This window comes from Schistocerca cancellata, chromosome 1 (genome assembly GCF_023864275.1).
Source record: "Schistocerca cancellata isolate TAMUIC-IGC-003103 chromosome 1, iqSchCanc2.1, whole genome shotgun sequence".
Taxonomy (NCBI): domain Eukaryota; kingdom Metazoa; phylum Arthropoda; class Insecta; order Orthoptera; family Acrididae; genus Schistocerca; species Schistocerca cancellata.
In genome coordinates, this window is record NC_064626.1 from 301514290 (window position 1) to 301534587 (window position 20298).

A 20298-nucleotide genomic window follows, 5' to 3' on the forward strand; every position below is an offset into this window, starting at 1 on the left:
ACTAAGGAAGAACACTGCAACAACAAATGTATTGGAGCTGATCACACCTGTGGTATGCTTTTCAAGACACATAGCACTTTGTGGAAGCAGGATCACCCATCTAGTGGCTCTCCAAAGTACTAAAAAGTTAACAACTGACTTAAACCTGTCACTGGTCAGAAATAATGCATCATGGGGTAACAAACAGCAAATCTGCACCCTGAAATTCTTTGAGCACTGGCTATTAGGGAGATCACAAGGCACCCATAATTTCTATGGGCAACAGGCAGTGAAAGGAATGTGTCAAAGACGGTACACAGAGCTCATTTCTCATTCCTGAGGACTATTTTCTCTTCTACAAACAGGTACTTGTCTTTTCTTTTAAGCTCTTGAGAAAAAATGAGCTAAACTTGTGTTTCTCTACACGTATCCATTCAATATGCAAATGATATTCTGCCAGACATAACACATCGGGGGACAAAACAATCAGTCTTTCACACTTCTTGTTACTGATATTAAATGACCTTTCCTTTTATTTGGGAAATTCCTTCCAGTCTGATTAAACACATCAAATTTATATTCACTTTCAAATTTGGCCTCAACAAAGCTTCAGCACTTTTTGCTTATAGAGCAGTGTGGGAAGAGGTCCAGTTTCTTCCTATAGCTCTGTATTTTGATTTTCTTAACTCAAAAGACATAGAGTGGACACTGGAAACTTTGAGAGTAGAGCAAATACTGTTCTGGCTATATAACAAGTAGCTGACAGGATGTTAAACCCTAACTTTCCTTTTGCTCCAAGTGAATGTTTTAGTAATTACCAATGCAAAAATTGTCCTCCAGTGGCTTTAAGGTGCAGGCTGATACACATTTGATAAAACCAACTAATGAATGATGGATCAGTGATATACAATGGCAAATGTCCCATATGTTCTAGATATTTGTTAAGCTTCAAACTAATATTTGCAATAAAAATTTCATATAGAGTTTGTCTAATGAAAACAGCAACAATGTCAGATTTGTCCCACAATTTCTAAATTCCCTTCATGCAGCAGTCCTCAAAAAAATTTCTACAAGTGAAGAACTATGCAGCTTATTGTCTTCTTGAAGTAACTGGACAGTAGAAGGACAAGAATTAGTACCACAACAGAAAAGAAAGATCGTAGCAGAGTTGGTGCTGCACACAATACCAGACTGCTCAAAGCCTAATAGAACTAATAATAATAATAATAATAATAATAATAATTATTATTATTATTATTATTATTATTATTGAGGTCTCTTTGCTACCTTAGGTGACGGCAGAGGTTTGGGAAATGTCATGGAACCTGAACTGGAAAACTAGTAGCTAAAGATTTACATGTGAGAATGCTCACTTTTGCTTTATGCCATGAATAAGTCTCTCCAAGCTGTATTTGTCAGCCAGTCACTTGCATGTGTGAGTTAATCTTAACATGCTTATTGATTCTTTTTAATACATTGAATGCAGTGTGACTAAATAGCAATTTTAAAAGGTGCTTTAGACTGCTACAGCCCACTCTCTTAGCTGGAACCAATATTTCATCTTTGATAAGCAAAGGTGGGGGGGGGGGGGGGGGGGGGCTGAACACTGACCTGTGTGGATGAGTGACTGTCAGATTAGTCATTCTGAACACTCATTTACAGAGACCTGCTGCAGACTGAAGGATCTTCTTGCCTCTTTTTTTTTTTTTAATCTGTTTATGCCCTCATTTGCATTTTCCAGACTGTATATGGTCTCTTTCAGTGTCCTACACACATTGCCCACAGTCATGGGGCACTGAAGCTGATGAGGTCATGTGATCTTAAGTCAGCTGATCAATAGTATTTCCTGAATATCTGCCACAATTTGGCTTATATGACTTTTCTAACCATGTCTTATTGTTATTGCTTTTCTATATCTTTCAACTCCTGCTAGTCTCTGTGCCACAGCCAGCCAATTCCAAATGGAGTTTCTGGTTTCGTTGTAACCAATAATGTATAGGTGATGTATGAAACTGTTACAGTTTTTAATGTTGTTTACTGTAACACTCAGATATGATGAATTATGACACCAAAAATGAAAACAAAATACAGAACATCACACTGCAGTCCATTCCTCATTATTTCAATGGTAACATCCACAGGAAAGACATTCAGAGTACAAGGGAATCAAATCTATTTCTTGTTATTTTGGACTTATTCCACTTTTAAGACTTACTGGTGAAGTAGCTTTCAGAGCATAAAAGATTCATGTCCAGATATTGTGCATAAGTGCTGTATGATTGGCATCACTATTGAGCATAGGATGAAGTAGCCTCTTTTTCAGGGCACAATGGGAACATATCCACTGCCAAAGTCTGAATGGTTTGTTTTATTGACATGTGAGCTCTAATCGAAGTAGATTGATGATTATGAGAACAATATTTTATGGTACTTTTACAGTAATTGTTACATTAACACACTTTTCTTTTAATGCAGGAGATGACACAGCTGCTGAGGGGTGGAACTTCTGCAGCAGCTGACAATAATGTCTGCAGTCAAGATTGAACAGAATGAACAGAGCAGAGTAAGAAGACACTCTCAACATTCTGAGAAATTGAAGAGGAGACTTAGGCAATGGCAGTGAAACTGTGGGCAGGAGTATACAACAATACAACAAGGAAGCTGTAAGAGTTCCAACTAAAAGCCTTCCTGTTAATGAACACCCCCCCCCCCCCCCTCCCTCCCTCTGCCCACTCCCACTGCCACTGATGCACCAGGAGACTGCATGTTGCAATGTCACAATTAACTCACATAAGAAGAGCGAAGAAACATATTTCATTCCTTCTGTTATTTCAGTGATTACAGTTGGCAAAATGTGTACTTTAGGGGACTTGTTCAGTCAGGCCTGATTATGAGGTGTCAGAATAATTGGTTCTGGAAATCCAAAAGATGTTAGCTTGAAATATTTTTGATGGATGAGTAAGATTTAGGGTGTGTAGCCTCTACACATAATAAAATAATCATATATTCAAACAGTTGTGCTGGGCAAAACAGAGACTTTAAAATGTGATTGTCTCTTATGAAGTTATATCAAGATCCCAGTGTGAAGTCTCAACCATTGATCACAAATTCTTGGTATCAGAAAACTCTTACTTACTTAATGATAGTGTCTTTGGTTTAGTGGAGAAAGCCAGTAGGAAAAGTTTGCAATTTACACACTAAAGGTTTGTATCGATATGTTGGAAAAGCAAAGGAAATGTCCCCCAGATCTGAGGTCATTGAAATGAAATTCTCAGACTTATTATCTATTGGAAGCTTGGAGAACTCGTAATGAATAAAAAGAAATGGTTGGTGGTTATGGCTTCAAATGGCTGACTATGAGGTGGTAACATTCTAAAATAGAACTTCTTTTAACCCTGATGTTTAAGCAGATTTTGAACTGATACGCTATTTGATGAAATTTTCTTAAGAAAGAAACCCACCCATTCCATGACATACTTTTTATAAAATCCACAAGGGTCCTATTGTATTCAGTAACCAGTATACCAGTAACAACAGTGAAGAAAAAGTACACACAGACTTACTGCTATTTATTCCAACTTGCATCACCATTTTTCAGGAATCTACTGTGTGACACTGCCACAAGAGCTTCCTCAGTTTTGCAAGAGCAAGGAGATGAAAGTGAATATTTTTTCTTCAAATCTGAATTGCATGACTTCCTGCTGGAAACACTGCTTACAAGCAGACACGGGGAATAAAATTAAAATTATATATTTAAGAAATGTGTTTTCATTACCAGTACTGTTTTCTTAATGAAACTTGTAGAGTAGGCTCAAGAGGAAGAGACAAGTGCAATACCATTCAGTGCACAAAAGAATCAAATTCAAAATTTTACTTTTCTATTCAAGGTAGCATGTAACATAATTAAATTTACCCTTACTCAGTATGAGAATACATTATATAAAATGTATTTTGTCATTTAAACTTTTTAAAACTGCATAAACTTTTTCCTGCAATCAATTATCCAGCAAAGACTTCATGTTTATTTTTCTCAAAATTCTCTTACTGTAACTTGATTCCCTTGTGCACTGAATGCCCTATTATGTTTCCTAGTTCAATATAATTTGATTTAAAAATATGTTCAGCAAAATATAATTTGTGAATGATTTAAAACATATGTTCACTAGGTTGTAATTCCTGATGAGATAAACCCGTGCTGTTTTGGTCTTCGTAGTTAAGATAGTAAATGTGTTTTTCTTTTTCTATTAATTGTAAGATGTACTAAAATGAAATATAATAAATATTGTGAAATGAAATATTGTCAATAGTACACTGTACAAATATCATTTATTCATTGTGTGATTGGCCAATTTCAAGACTAAGTCATTTTCAAGCACCTACAAAAGAATACAGAACAAGGTGTACTACATTAAATATATACACCATGGAAAACCATTAAATGTCACTCAATTGTGTTTAAATTCTATAGAAGCTGTCCTGTTTGTACATAAGCACTATGCAATATGTTGTATGTGTTGTGGTATACAATCGAAAACACATTTCATGTGTGAAGCCATTTATGAAATACTTCATCTACATTACAATCTAAGAATGAAAAAATCATTCTACAAGTGTATAACCATGTCATCTCATGTGTAAATCAGAAGACTTCTACATGCAGACTACAGTTGAAATCAGCTGTTCTAATTTCTAATGAAGATACAGTCAAAGATAACATATATGACTATTGATAATGTACATCTTTGTATATTACATGCTTTGCTGGTATACCAATAAATGGAAGTTAATCTTGTGTACAAAAACAGATTTTATGAAACATATATTACATCGAAATACATTAATGAAATATATTTTACAATGCCAAAGTGGTATATACAGAAATATACATTATAAAACAATATTTATATATCTTCAAGGTACAAATCCAAGGATGCATTTAAATAAGAATGAGTATAAAATAGTTAAAAGCATGACATAGCATGAGGATAATTTAATTTACAAATTCTTAGTTTTGTCAAGAATAAGATAGGGATCAGAGAGGAATAGATACTATCATATGATATGCTGGACCAAAACTTTGTTTTACAGATAATTATGGTTTACTTTATGTCCATAATGGTAGCAATCTGAATAATATATCCACTACTTATTTTAATTATATTGTGAATAACGCTGTACTTACATGGTTTATATTTTATTAGTAACTTAATCCATGGCTATATTTTATATTAGTTTTTATTAACTTTAATTTAGCTAGAGCACATATCAACTACCATGCTGTACTAAACTGGGTATACAAGTTGCTTTTGTACATGGTTCCTCTTACTTCAGTAATCCTTTGACATATCATTTGATTTCTAACATGTACATCTCTATTACTTAGTGTATTGTCATGTTTTATATTCTGAAGTGCTGCAACAATATTTACAGGCATATGGATCACCTTGGATTGTACATCAGTGATTAGAAAGTTGTGTATTATAGTCATTATTACTGTACACCTTGCGCTGCTGCATTTAGTGAAAGTACGTACGATATTTTCATGTGTCATTCAGGTTTAACTTTTCATCCCTCACACACTTCATAAATAATGAGATGTACATTACCTGAGTTTCAATTATATACTGCTTTAATGATTCTGCTGCACCGAGAAGTAACAGAAATATGTAAAAGGGTAAAGCAGGCATTGTATACATTTATTATATTTCATTGTGCTGCTGTACTTCTTCCCCAAGGCTATATATATTGCATTTTAGACTAATCATATGATAGTCCCTACCCCTCTCTGATCCTTATCTTATCCTTAACAAAACTGAGACTTTGCATATTATTTTACCACTATGCTATGTTGTTCTTATAACCATTTTGTACTGATTCTCACTAAAAATACAAATTTGGATTTGTACCTTCAATATGTACAAATATTATTTTATAATGTATATTTCCATATATACCACTTTCACATAATAACACATGTTTTATTAATCTATTCTGATGTAACATATGTTTTGTAAAATCTGTTTTTGTACATAAGATCAACTTCCATTTATTGGCATACCTGCAAAGCACATAATATACAAAGATCTGTTATCTTTGAATGTATCTTTGCTAGAAATTAGAACAGCTGATTTCAACTGTAGTCTGTACATGGAAGTCTTATGGTTTACATGACATGGTTATATGCCTGTAGGAAGATGTTTTCTCTTAGACTGTACTGTAGATGAAATATTTCACAAATTGCTTCACATACGGAATTTGTTTTCAAGTGCAGTGTGGCAACTCAGATTTGGAAAAAAAATTCCTGAGAATTCCAGGTGTGAGGAGGAAAATGGTGTCAAGAAGCTCCTTATAAATTAATGGTGAGCGGTGGGTGGGTGGCGGAGGGCGTGCAGCATACCACAGTAATGACTTTTCTTTCTTCTCAGCTGAGCTACATATCAGCCATAAGCAGTAGTTTAGCTGAAGTTTTGAAACACCAATAATGTATATGGAATAATGTTTATATAATTAACACACTTTGAAGTATTAAGTATTTTAAATTTTGTTATTTATAAAACTCAATAAAATTCAGTTTCAATTTTATGAAATTACCTGAGATTTGCACGATTTTTCCACTTGAAATGAAATTCCCTGAGAATTACAGGTTTTTCAGAAGAATTGCCACTATGATTTGTATGTCACAACACATATAACATGTTCCATAATGCTCATGCATAAGTAGGTAAGACTGCTTCTATAGAATTCCAACATACTTGTAGTGATGTTTATGATTTTCCATGGTGTATATGTTTAATGTAATACATGGCCATGTTATGAATTCTTTTGTAGATGCTTGAAAACAATAGCATCACAATCAGCTGATCACATAACGAATAAAGGATAACTATACATAAGGAGCTCTGTTTACAATAAAATAAATTGCAGCATATCAAATATACTCACACTGGGGGGCAATGTCTCTGATGTATTAAGTAGCAGAGGTAAATGCCCTGTTGTGTTAGGAGCAGGTGCATCACTCTTCCATGTAGTTTCCAGATCACGGGCAGGTATGCCAAAAAGTGCATATCCAAAGCCATTCAAAAGAATACGATACTGGAGAAAATTTTAGAATGAGAAACACAGCACAGAAAAATGTGGCAGGATAACAAATAAAATGTCAATCAATATTTAAACAATGGAAAATCTTGGACTGGATAACAACAAAATGTCTTTGATCACAATATTAAGTCTTTGGTATCGATAGGTACGATGCCACAGCATAAATACCAAGTTCTTAAGTTGGCACTACGACAACACCGACAACAGTGCACTCTAGCCAGAGCGGGAGAACTCTACGAGCTCTGCTCCATATACTTCCCGTTTGATCAAGAGCAGACGGCTGGGACACTTCGCTTCAGCTTTGCCCTTCAGGGAAAAGTTGTGTATTACTCTTGTTGCTAAAGTAAAGGTGATTTTAATTCACACTGCAGTACCGAGAGATTTTCACCTTTTCCTGCTCCTTCCCACATGCCGCCTTCCAGGAGGGATACAAAAGTTGGTGACGAGGACTCCCCTTTCCCTTCCTATCATTTCCTGTTTTTGCTTGGTACTGCTTTCTTTTCATGCTAGCCTCTGTATAAGACTTTCAATTGTGTAAACCATGGCTTCGCCACAGGAACAGGCTTCGATGTCCAATCTTGTATGTTTTCAGGCTCAGCAAATGATGCAGCTGCTTGCTGCCATAAATGGACTGGCTACACTACAAACTGCAGCTACTTTGGCACCTCCAATGCCACTGCCTGTACCGACACTGTAACCGATGGCACCACCTTTTCGTGCCTCCAATCCTGACATTAAATGCTGGCCAGAATACATCGCCCAGCTCGATGCACACATTGCAGGATACAACATACCAGGTACAGAGCGGCTTGCCTTTTTCATTGCCAACGTGGGTGTTGTGTTATAACGTGTGCTTGTGAAATTGTTTCCCACCACCCGCCCAGAAACTAAAACTTACAATGAAGTGATTGATGCTATGAGCTCCCACTTCCATGATAGTGTCAATGTGGTAGCTGCACACTACAAATTCTTTCATCTCCAGTGTGGCCCTACTCAGTCCAATAAAGCTCGGTTAGCAGACCTTCAGGGACTAACATCTGATTGTGACTTTAATTGCTCATGTGGACGCTCATATGCGGATATAATGACTAGAGATGCTATTGCGCAGAATGTGGCAGGTCACCGCATCCATGAACAAATCCTCAGATTTAAAAACCAATCTTCGCAGGAAGTAGTGGACTTGCTAGACAAACAAGATACATTGGACATGGCTACTTCCACACTCAACATGACTCAGGGTGTGTGTACTGTTAGCACATCACAACACGTGCCCTTCTGTCCGGCCCCAGCACCGCCAGCCAAGCCGCATCACTTGCACACAAGTAAAGATGTTTCACACCATGCACTCACTAAGAAACTGAAATCATGTATGAACTGCTTTCGTGCCCACCCACAGGACAGTTGCCCATCCCATCAAGCACAGTGTTATTTTTGTAATAAGAAAGAACACATGCGAGCTGTGTGTAGCAAGAGAAACACTAATTCACAACTTGCCTCCTGTTCGTGTGACTCATGTGGGCATCACTGCAACAGAAACCATCGTAATCATGATTCACATCAGCCTATCAATGTTAATGCCATTTATTCAAAGCCTTCTGCTTCATGTGCTTTGACTGCTTCTTGTATGAATCAAGTTTTGCCAGACACTTCCTATCGCATTCAGAGCGATGAACGGAAACTTTTTGTGACTTTGCATATTTGTGGGTGTTCTGTTCGCATGCAGCTGGACGCTGGTGCATCAGTTTCTTTACTGAACAAATCAACATATGACTTGCTTGGTTCACCCCCACTTTGTTGTTCGCGTTCCATGCTGACTGCATTTACTGGACAAGAAATCTCAGTGCTCGGCATGTGTAGTTTGCAAGCCACATATGGTGCAATGACCTGTACAGTGCCTTTCCATGTGCTCTGCTCTAGTGATGCTACAAACATTTTTGGCATGGGCGCATTTGAACTTTTTGGCCTCGCAATTCAGGACACTCTACTTTGCATCAATGCTAGTGACCATGCAGACAGTGTTGCTGCACTATGTCATGATTTTGCTGAGCTGTTTACTGTTGGCCTTGGTTGTGCCATGGACTTTGCAGAGCATGTTGTAGTTGAAGACAATGCCATGCCTATTTTCCGGCGTGCTCGCCTGGTACCACACACACTGCATGACACTGTAGCTGCTGAACTTATGCATTTGCAAGACAGTGGTGTCATTGAACCTGTTTCTGCTTTGCCATGGGCTTCACCTGTAGTGTGTGTGAAGAAACCAAATGGTCATCTCCGTATTTGTGCTGACTTTAAGTCTACAGTAAATCCTCAGACAGTGATAGCTATGTTTTCCTTACTGCGTCCTGGAGACGTTTTTGATAAGCTTGGTGTGGGAAAATTCTTTTCCAGGATTGACTTGCAGGATGCATACTTCCAGATTCCACTCGATGAACAGTCACAGCGCTATTTTGTGATCAACATCCACCTTGGATTGTTCAAGTTTTGCCACCTTCCATTCAGGTGTGCTTCGGCTCCTGCTATTTTTCAGTCTTACTTGCAGCAGCTGTGTGCCACTGTCACTGATTGTTCCGACTATCTGGACGATATGGTTGTATCAGGTCACACCCCTGACCAACATTTGCAGAATTTGCATGCCTTATTTACTACACTTTTGCAGACAGGACTCAAATGTATCAGAGATAAGTGCAAATTTTTTCAAACTGAGATTCAGTATTTAGGACATATGATTAACGAACAGGGTATCCACCCCTCGCTGTCACATCTCAGTGTGATTAGAGACTTGCCAGCACCCAGGAACTTGAAAGAACTTCAGTCTATGTTGCGCAAAATCACATATTATATTCGGTTTATACCAAATGCAGCACAGATTGCAGTGCCTTTGCATTGCCTTCAGCGTAAGAATGTTCCCTTTTGTTTGGTCTTCGGAATGTGATGCTGCTTTCCACAAGCTCAAATCTGCTTTGTTGAGTGATCACTGTTTGATTCCTTTCGATCCCTCCAAACCAGTTGTTTTGGCTGTCGATGCATCTTCTCACAGCATTGGAGCGGTTCTCTCGCACCGCATTAATTCTGTCGATTGCCCGATCACTTTTGCATCTAAGTTGCTCAATTCTGCCCAGCAAAACTATTCTCAAATTGAGAAAGAAGCTTTAGCTATTGTCTATGGAGTGACTAAGTTTCATGATTTTTTGTACGGTCGCAAGTTCTATTTGATCACTGACCGTAAGCCTTTGACGTCATTGTTCCACCCGTCAAAGCCAGTTCCGGCCTGTGCTGCACAAAAGTTGCAATGATGGTCTTTGTTTTTGTCTAACTACAATTACGAAATCTTGTTTTGGCTTAGGGCCCAGCATGGCAATGCTGATGCTTTGTCTCATCTGCCTATTGGTCTGGACGACGTGTTTGATTCTTCCGAATTGTCATGCATGTTTATTGATTCACAAGATAAGGAATTAGCTGATGGTTTTCCAATTGATTTTCATCGCATTGCTTCCACGACAGCTGCTGATGCTTCTTTGCAGATTCTTTTGCACTATATTCATACTCAATGGCCTCCGTCTGCTACGCACATTCGAGATCTTCTTGTACAGCGTTACTTTGCACAATGTCACAACTTGTCTGTACACCACGGTGTTATCTTGTTACAAACTGACAATGATCAGTCTCATGTGGTTGTACCTGGTTCGTTGCAGTCATAAATCCTCAGATTGCTGCACTCTGGTCATTGGGGTATAGTGTGGATGAAGCAATCAGCATGTCATCACTGCACTTGGGTCGGCATTGATAAACAAATTGAGACTTTGCTTGCTAACTGTCGCTCTTGCGTGGAGCATCAATCTGCTCTCTGCCAGCACTTCTTTGCATGGCCGACTCCTACTGTACCTTGGCAGCACATTCATATTGATCTTGTGGGTCCTCTTTGGGACACACGCTGGTTGATAGTTATTGATGCGTACAGCAACTTTCCTTTTGTTGTACCTATGTCTTCTACTATGTCTGCCAGTACTATTCTGATTTTGACGTCTATTTTTTGCATTGAGGGCCTTCCTGAAGTTATTGTCCCAGACAACGGCCCACAATTTGTGTCCTCAGAGTTTGAAACGTTCTGTGCTGCTAATGGCACTCGCCATCTAACCTCAGCCTCGGTCCCTCCCAGTCAAACGGTGAGGCTGAACACTTTGCATGTATGTTTAAGTCGCATTTGAGCAAGTTGCATGCCATGTACTCTAGCGAGCATGCACTGAGGACTTTCCTTGCTTCCTATGGCTCTCAGCTGCACGGCACCCGTTCCCCAGTGGAATTGCTACACGGCCGTGCCCATCGGTCGCTCCTGCAGCTATTGCACCTGCTGCCATGTGCTCCCGTTGCTTTGCCTCATTCTGGCTTGGCGCCACATGCTTTGGTGTTCTTCATGTTTTCTCTAGCAGGCAGTGCTGGGAGCAGGGGCGCATTCTTCACCAGCTTGGATGCGCCTTATTTGTCATTTCTGGTCCCTCCAACACTATCAAGTGACACTGGAACCAGATTCGTTTGTGCCATCCTCAGTTTTCTGCCACTGGTTGTTTTCCAACAGAATTGGAGGTTTTGTGGCTCCCGTCGCCTCAGCCCACGACTCCACCAATGGTGTCTCCGCAACTCGCACCTCAATGGGCGTGCCTGCTGCCGTCGCTGCTGCTGCTGGTCTGGTCACCTGCACCGGACGGGCACCTCTCGCTGCCGCCACGGCCCCACCTCCAGCCGCCACCGCCGCCGCCACTGCATTCCTCCGCAGTGCTGGAACCGATGGACGCTGAGACTGCTGTCACGCCACCGCCGCCGCTGCCACCGTTGTCGTTGTCATTGTCGTTGCCCATGGAGGTTGTTGCTCAGCCTTCACATCCGAGCATACCCAGTGGCGTTGCGTGGCCTTGGCAGGTTTTCCACGGGAGGTTTTCCTTGCCGCCCTCGCGAGCAATTCGGGGTCCTGGGTGGACAGCGCACCGTAGCAGTTCTGCTGTCTGCCCCCTCAGCTGTGCCGCCCCTGGGTCCCTCCACCCACCATTGGATGCCAAACTCAATGACGGTGTGTTGTTTCAGGGGGTAGGGATGTGGTATTTATAGCTACCATGCCACGGCATATATACAAGTTCTAAAGTTGGCACTACGATAGACACTGATGACAGTGCACTCTAGCCGGAGTTGGAAAGCTCTACGAGCTTCGTGCCATATTCTTTCCATTTGATCAAGAGCAGATGGCCGGGACACTTAGCTTCAGCTTTGCACCTCAGGGCAAAGTTATGTACTACTCTTTTTGCTACAGTAAAGGTGATTTTAATTCACACTGCAGTACCTTTTCCTGCTCCTACCCACATGCTGCCTTCCAGGTGGGATACCAAAAAGTCCTTCGACGATGACTTGTTTCAGTCAGTAATGACCATCTTAAGATCTGTTCTACACCATGCCCTAATGTGATAAAGCTGTAATACCATCATCAAAACATAGAAATAAACTCAGCAAAGCATCATCATGTAGAACTAAAATATGGTTAAAATAGGCCACATTGTTGACTCAGTCATTTTACAACTGGTGTTACTGTCATAGTAACGCCAGTTGCAAAATAACTGTGTGGATGATGTGGCCTATTTTACATTATATTTTAGTTCTACATGACAATGATTTTCTGAGTGTATTTCTATGTTTTGATGATGGTATTACAGCTTTATCACATTGGGGCATGGTGTAGAACAGATCTTAAGATGGTTATTAGTGGCTGAAACCAGTCATCGTCGAAGGACTTAATCTTGTGATCAAAGACTGGAATAAAAAACATTTGACAGTACCTGGATCACTGTTTATATTCACAACTATGATGCAACTTGTAAAACAACAAAATGGAAAAGATATATTGCTACCGGCCACATAGAGGAGCCATGGAGTTGCAGACAGGCACAATGGAAGAAGGCTGCTAAAATATTAATGCTCTCAGACAAAGTTCTTCCTCTGCAGTAGAAAACACATTCACACAAGCACAACTTACATACACATGGCCACAGTCTCAGGCTGCTGGAGCCCACTGCAAATGCCTCTGACAGAGCAGCCATCTGCTGGGATGGGTGATGGGGGTAAAGATGAGACATGATATGGGGAATGGAAGGTATAGCAGGGTTGAGCCGGGGGAAGACGCTAGGGAGATCTTAGTGCTGCCTATTTGAGCATTTAGGGATTTGGAGGGGACAGGATATGACTGTTGGGTACAATGTCAGGAGGCTGTGCTGGGAGAAGGTGGGGGAGAGGTTTCATGAGGAATCATGAGGGAGAAAGGGAGATGAGAGAAACAAGGAAATGGAAAATGATTTGTAGATGCGTTGGCAAGATAGAGGGCATGTGTAATGTTGGAGTGGGAGCAGAGTGAGCTGTATGTATGGGAGACAGGGACTGCCAAAGGTTTAGGCCAGGAGGGTTACAGGAATGAAATTCTGACCTGTGCAATTTATAAAAGCTGGTTTTTGTAGGAAAAATCCAAATGACACAGGCTTTGAAGCAGTTATTACAGTGTACCAATCAGGCTCAATCCAAAGCCACCAGTAGATGTCCCTCACCAGATGTCTCAAGGATCATATGGAGGCATTCACAGACTAAAATTACCCTCCCAATCTTGTCCAGAAACAGGGCTCTCTCATGTCTTGTCTCTCCAGTCACCTACCACTTCCCAGGTACCACTGTCAGGCCACAAGGGAGCATGCCCCTCATGACTCAGTACTACCCAGGACAGGAGTGAATGAATCACATTCTCTGACTGAGTTTTGACTACCGTATTTACTCAAATCTAAGCCGCACTCGAATATAAGCCGCACCTGAGAAATGAAACTCGAAATCAAGGAAAAAAATTTTCCCGAATCTAAGCCGCACCTGAAATTTGAGACTCGAAATTCAAGGGGAGAGAAAAGTTTTAGGCCGCACCTCCAAATCGAAACAAAGTTGGTCCATTGTAATATGAGACACAATTTAGGTCGAATGAATGACGATACAGCTACAGTAGTTTGGTTCGAGTCATAAGCTTATCAGTTAAGCTTTACCAAGTAGCCATTGCTATGTGTCAGGCACTTTTTTCCCCTTGATTTCGAGTCTCATTTTTCAGGTGCAGCTTAGATTCGAGTGCGGCTTAGAGTTGAGTAAATACGGTATCCTCCCCACTATCCTCCACACCTCACCCACTTTGGTATTCTGTCACTCACCACACATATGTAATATCATTGTTTGTTCTTAATCCATTCCTGCTCCCAACCTCTTGTTGCATGGCTCCTGTTCCTGCAATAGAGCTAGATCAGGGATAGTAAATTTTTTGTTATGTATCACACAGTTTTGTATTTTTGTTAGTACTAGAATTTTCTAGCTGCTCACCAGGAAAGCTGCAGTGCCCACTATTGGGTGATATGTACCAGTCTGACTACCACTGATACAAGACCTGTTCCATACGTCCTCCCACAACCACCCTCTCCAGTCCTGTCACTGGCATCCCCTATCCATCAAAGATAGGGCCACCTGTGAAAGCAGCCTTGTGGTCTACCAGCTAAGCTGCAACTATTGTGCTGCTTTCTATATGGGCATTATAGCTAACAAGCTGTCTGTCTGCATGAATGGTCACCATCAAGCTGTGTCCAAAAGACAAATAGACCACCCAATTGCTTAACATGCTGCCCAACATGATGTGCTTCGCTTTAATGTCTGATTCACAGCCCACGCAATCCATCTATATTCTTCCTATCAACACCAGTTTTCCTAAATTGTGCAAATGGGAACTCTCCCTGCAACATATTCTCCATTCCCAAACCCCCTGGCCTAAATATCTGGTATCTCTAGCTCCCATACCTATCCCCCTCCCACACCAACTCCAATTCTACACACATCTTTTATCCTACTAATGCACCTAAAAGCCCTTTTCCATTCTGTACTCCTCTCCTCTCCCCTCCCCCCTCCCTTCCCCTCATAACTTCCCATACCCCAGCAGAGCCTCTCAATGCTGCATCCAACAGTTATATTCAGTCCCCAGCCAATTTCTACATGCTCTGACAAGCTGCACTAATATTTTCCTCCACTATTACCCTACTATCCCTCCCCATTCCCATTTAATGCCTCCTCCTTACCCATAGCACCCATCCCTGCAGACTTCTGCTCTGTAATTGCAATTGCAATAAGGTCCAGTGCCCTACAACAGTGGCCAAGTGTTGTTGTTTGTTTGTTTGTTTGTTTGTTTGTGTGTGTGTGTGTGTGTGTGTGTGTGTGTTCTTCCACAGTTGCAGGACTTTGTCTAAAGGTTTTAATATTAACAGTCTTTTTCATTGTGCCTGCCTGCAACTCAGTGCTTCCTCTATGTGGTGAGCAACAATATATTATTTCCATATTGGTGTTACTGTAATATTTAGATAGCTCTAACCACTACCTGCATTTGCAAGATAAGGTAAGAGTTGAATGAAATGATCAAAAGGATGCTTACAGTAATAACTGTGACTGAAATGGCATGATTAATCAAAAGAAACTAGCCAAACATAAATTTAGCATTAAATGTTTGTGGAAACCCACATAAAGAATAGCACTGATTCTACCTCTAAGCAGTAATAACAGTAACATCCGCATGATATATATTGCTCAGAAGTAAACAATATGTGCTACAAAAATAGCTGTAAAATGCAGTAGAATCTAGTAACAATATAACTCCTCCAAAGGGTTTTACATGAATAAAACAACATTAAGAATTAAATAAAAAGTATGATATGGAATAGGATATGAAAGTGAGAAGGTGGAAGACAAGGAGAGAGTAGCAAAGCACTGGGAGGTAAGAAATGTAGAGGAAGGTTGTGCTAAGAGAGATTAGAAAAATCAGGATTAATTATGGTAGCAACCCACAGTAATGAAGTATTGGGAATGAAAGAGAGAGAGAGGGGGGCAGAGACAGAGAGGGTCATTATTTTTCCAAATAAAAAGGCTAACAATTAATGTATATTTTGTATTAGGCATTAATCATTTGGTGGCTTAAATTTCTTTTTCTCCCTCTTTGTAAGATTTATCTTTATTTTTTGAGTTCAATGTATTTTTCACCAAGATGATGAAAATGGTCCAACATGGACTTCAAATAAATGATGAAAATGCTACTATATCTGAATTATTAATACTGTGTCAAGATGCAGTATTAACGGATGGATGGATATGACAAACTTGTAGTGATTTTTCTTTATTCCTTATTGTTGTTGAAATGGTGGGAGTAAGTATCAGAAGAGGATAGAGTTTGTGAAGATATAAACATTAATTAAATACATTCACATAATTTATTATTATTATTATTATTATTATTATTATTATTATTATTATTATTACACTGAGGACATCTATAATCAGGTTAAGTCTTGGTATATTTGTCAGTGAATTTTGCTTTCTTTGACAGCCTCATTTCCTTCATTCTTTGTGAGTGGACATGCTTACATTCCTCCATGCATGATTGCTTGGCTTGATGCAGCCCATTTGTCACTGTCTTTTTGTAGAAAACAGCCTTGTCATAGTCATCTTTGGGTCTGATTTTGTAGGAGTTGTGGGCCTTGTTTAGTATTTCTAAACCAGGGCATTGTGGTTTTGGGGTCTGAATCAAAAAAGTGAAAGATCTCCATGGTCAACCTGTTCCCACCCATTCGTTGAAGATGACAGTAAAACTGTGCATGTCATTTGTGAATTGTCTCTGTAATTTTCTCTGTTTTGGCAAAGACTTCCTTGCTGGATCTTTCTTGGTGGATGCCATTCTTATAGTTGGATTCCATGATTGCTATAATGGTTCTGCACTCTTTTTTCTCCAGTTCTTCAAGGATGTTTTTATTCGCACTTAGGGGTAGGCTTTCAGCTGAATACACAATTACTGGATTCAGAACTGTTTCACAGTGATGTATCTTAGTGCTTTGTAAAAAGCATTTTCTGTTGTGGGTCACGCTCAACATCTGGTAGACTTATTGAAATTTACATATTTACTCATTAAAGGTTTCCATGTCTAGTCTGCTTTTCATATTCAGGTACTTAAATTTTTCTACACTGGGGAGTGGGGTTATTTGATGTCGTTAATTCTTTCTGTTTTTCTAATGATATCTGCAGGCCAGTATGTTTGGCAGTTTTCTTTAACAGTTAGATCTGAATGCTAGCATTTTCTACGTCATTTGACAGAAATGGTATATCACTGGCAAAAGCTAGTCAGTCTACCATCATTCTTTTGCATTTAGTTCTCATTGTTATTGGAATACAGTCAGTTTCCATCAGTTTTCTTCACCAGGTCCTGATGATGTTTTCTTTTTCAAGAACACAGGTGAAAACCATCAGAAACAGTCCACTGCATTATCTGATGCCTGTTTTGATAACAAAGAACTCTGAGAGGCAACCTAGGAAGTTTATCTTGGAGTTAGTAACTGAACCAAAGTGCCATGTGGGACTGGAGATTTCAAAGTAATTCACAAGATATGTTAGATATGCTAATAAGGTCAGCCCAAATTCCTTACAGATGTTGAACAGGGCTTCACAGCCTATTGAATAATAGACTTCCTCGAAGACCAAACAGGCTGACATGTACTGTTTAGACCTATAAAGTACAGTATCTGATGTTACTTTTGATGTTATGGATTTGTTCTCCTGTTGAACAACCTTTCCTGGAGCCGCCTTGGTATTCCCATATTTGATACTTGACTTGGCCTTCTAAGCACTCCTGGATGACAAATAAGAGAATTCTGTTGGTTACCGGTAGGAGGGATATTTCTCTGCAGCTGATGTTTTTCATGGTGCATATCTTCTGCAGTGGATGGATTAGAGCTGTTTTACAGTCTTTGGGTAGGGTTTCCTCAATCCAATTTTTTTTTAATTTGCTGTTGGAACATTTCAGCTGATTCCTCAGGACCTTGTTTATGCAGTTCTATAATTATTGATTCTTCTGCAGGTGCTTCGCTGTTTTTGAAAAAGGGAGTGTGGCACTTAATTTCATCTTGTTCACATGGTCTGGGCTCTGGGAACCAGAAAATGGGTTTGTTGGCCTCAGTTGCGCTGTTGAGTTTATTGCAGTCATCATCATCATCATCATCATCATCATCATCATCACCGCCACTATCACCATCATTACTTTGTTCATCATTACCATAATTATTATTACCACTACCACCACTGCATTATTCATTATTATTGTCATTATCAACTATGACACAAAAACAGCAGATCAGATAATGTTTAGCCACTTACCTTGGGAAGTTTACAAAATTTTAACACACGGAGAGCATTTGTTCGAATGTTTTCCATGCTGTCCACACCCAGTCTCATAACAAAATCATCTCCCACACCAATTGAAAATGTAAATTCTTCTGTCACTTTTGCTGCTTCCCTACTCAAAACACCAGCTGCAGAAACAAATAACTGATTTAAAAACAACTCTTGGTAACAGCAATACTACATCATTTTGTAACAATAAAATTTTGAAAACCAAATGTGAAATACAACAAACAATAAAATGAACCAAAGTGCCATGTGGGACTGGAGATTTCAAAGTAATTCACAAGATATGTTAGATATACTGTCCAAGAGAAAGAATGCAGCCAGTTTTGAAATGTATATTAAAGCAGTAAATGTAATATGAGTTTTATTCCTTAGCTATATGTAAACCATTTGAAAAAAAAAAACTAACAAATAACAACTGACTGTCTCCATACTGAAATTAAAAATCTCACCAGTGTTTAGCTGAGCAATAGTGACCTTAGCTTGTGTTTCATGACTATTGTGTGACTTTTCTATGAATGCAGTCTCAGAGAGCTGAGACCACACTGCAAACAGCAGCACCAGTGCATGATGGGAGTGGTGACTGGGTGGGGGTAAGGATGAGGCTGGGGCAGGGAGGGAGAGGGATAGTATGGCGGGAGTGGTAGACAGTCAAGTGTTACAGTTTAGACGGCGAGCAGGAGAGAAGGTGCAGAGGGGGGAGGGGGTAAGTAGCAGAAAGGGGAGAAATAAAGAAATTAAAAGACTGGGTGTGGCGGTGAAATGACGGCTGTGTAGTGCTGGAATGGGAACAGGGAGGAGGCTGGATGGGTGAGGACAGTGATTAACGAAGGTTATGGGAATGTAGGATGTATTGCAGGGAAAGTTTCCCCTCTGTGCAATTCAGGAAAGCTGGTGTTGGTGGGAAGGATCCATATGGCACAGGCTGTGAAGCAGTCATTAAGATGAGGGATATCATGTTTAGCAGCATGTTCAGCAACAGGGTGGTCCACTTGTTTCTTGGCCACAGTTTGTCAGTGGCCATTCATGCAGACAGACAGCTTGTTGGTTGTCATGCCTACATAGAGTGCAGAACAGAGGTTGCAGCTTAGTTTGTAAATCACATGACTAGTTTCACAGGTAGCCCTGCCTTTGATGGGATAGGTGATGTTAGTGACTGGACTGGAGTAGGTGGTGGTAGGAGGATGTATGGGACAGGTCTTGCATCTAGGCCTATTACAGGGGTATGAGCCATGAGGTAAGGGATTGGGTGCAGAGGTTGTGTAAGGATGGACGAGTATATTGTGTAGGTTCGGTGGGTGGCTGAATACCACGGTAGAGGGGTGGGAAGGATAGTGGGCAGGACATTTCTCATTTCAGGGCACAATGAGAGCTAATCAAAACCCTGGTGGAGAATGTAATTCAGTTGCTCCAGTCCCAGATGGTACTGAGTTACGAGGGGAATGCTCCTCTGTGGCCAGACTCTGGGACTTTGGGAGGTGGTGGGAGTCTGGAAAGTTAAGGCATGGGAGATTTGTTTTTGTACAAGGATGGGAGGATAATTACGGTCAGTGAAGGCTTCAGTGAGACCCTTGGTATATATTGAGAAGGACTGCTCATCACTGCAGATGCGTTGACCACAGGTGGCTAGGCTGTACAGAAAGGATTTCTTGGTGGCAGCTGTCGAAGTGGAGGTATTGCTGGTGGTTAGTAGGTTTGATATGGACGGAGGTACTGATGTAGCCATCTCTGAGGTGAAGGTCAACATCTAGGAAGGTGGCTTGTTGGGTTGAATAGGACCAGGTGAAGCAAATGGGGGAGAAGTTGTTGAGGTTCTGGAGGAATGTGAATAAGGTGTCTTCACCTTCAATCCAGATAGCAAAGATGTCATCAGTGAATCTGAACCAGGTGAGGAGTTTAGGATTCTGGGTTTTTAGGAAGGATTCCTCTAGATGGGCCATGAATATGTTAGCATAG

General features: G+C 40.2%; 1 protein-coding gene across 3 annotated transcripts in view; it reads right to left on the reverse strand.

Annotated features, from left to right (window-relative positions):
* Positions 1-20298, reverse strand: part of LOC126172270 (diacylglycerol lipase-beta-like) — an 828807-nt gene that overhangs the window by 21871 nt on the left and 786638 nt on the right. For all 3 annotated transcript variants that reach the window (XM_049920867.1, XM_049920868.1, XM_049920866.1), the window contains 2 exons: positions 18313-18467; positions 6922-7071 (listed from right to left, as the gene is read on the reverse strand). In XM_049920867.1, the coding sequence (XP_049776824.1) occupies positions 6922-7071; positions 18313-18467 (305 nt within the window). The remainder of the gene's footprint in view (positions 1-6921; positions 7072-18312; positions 18468-20298) is intronic.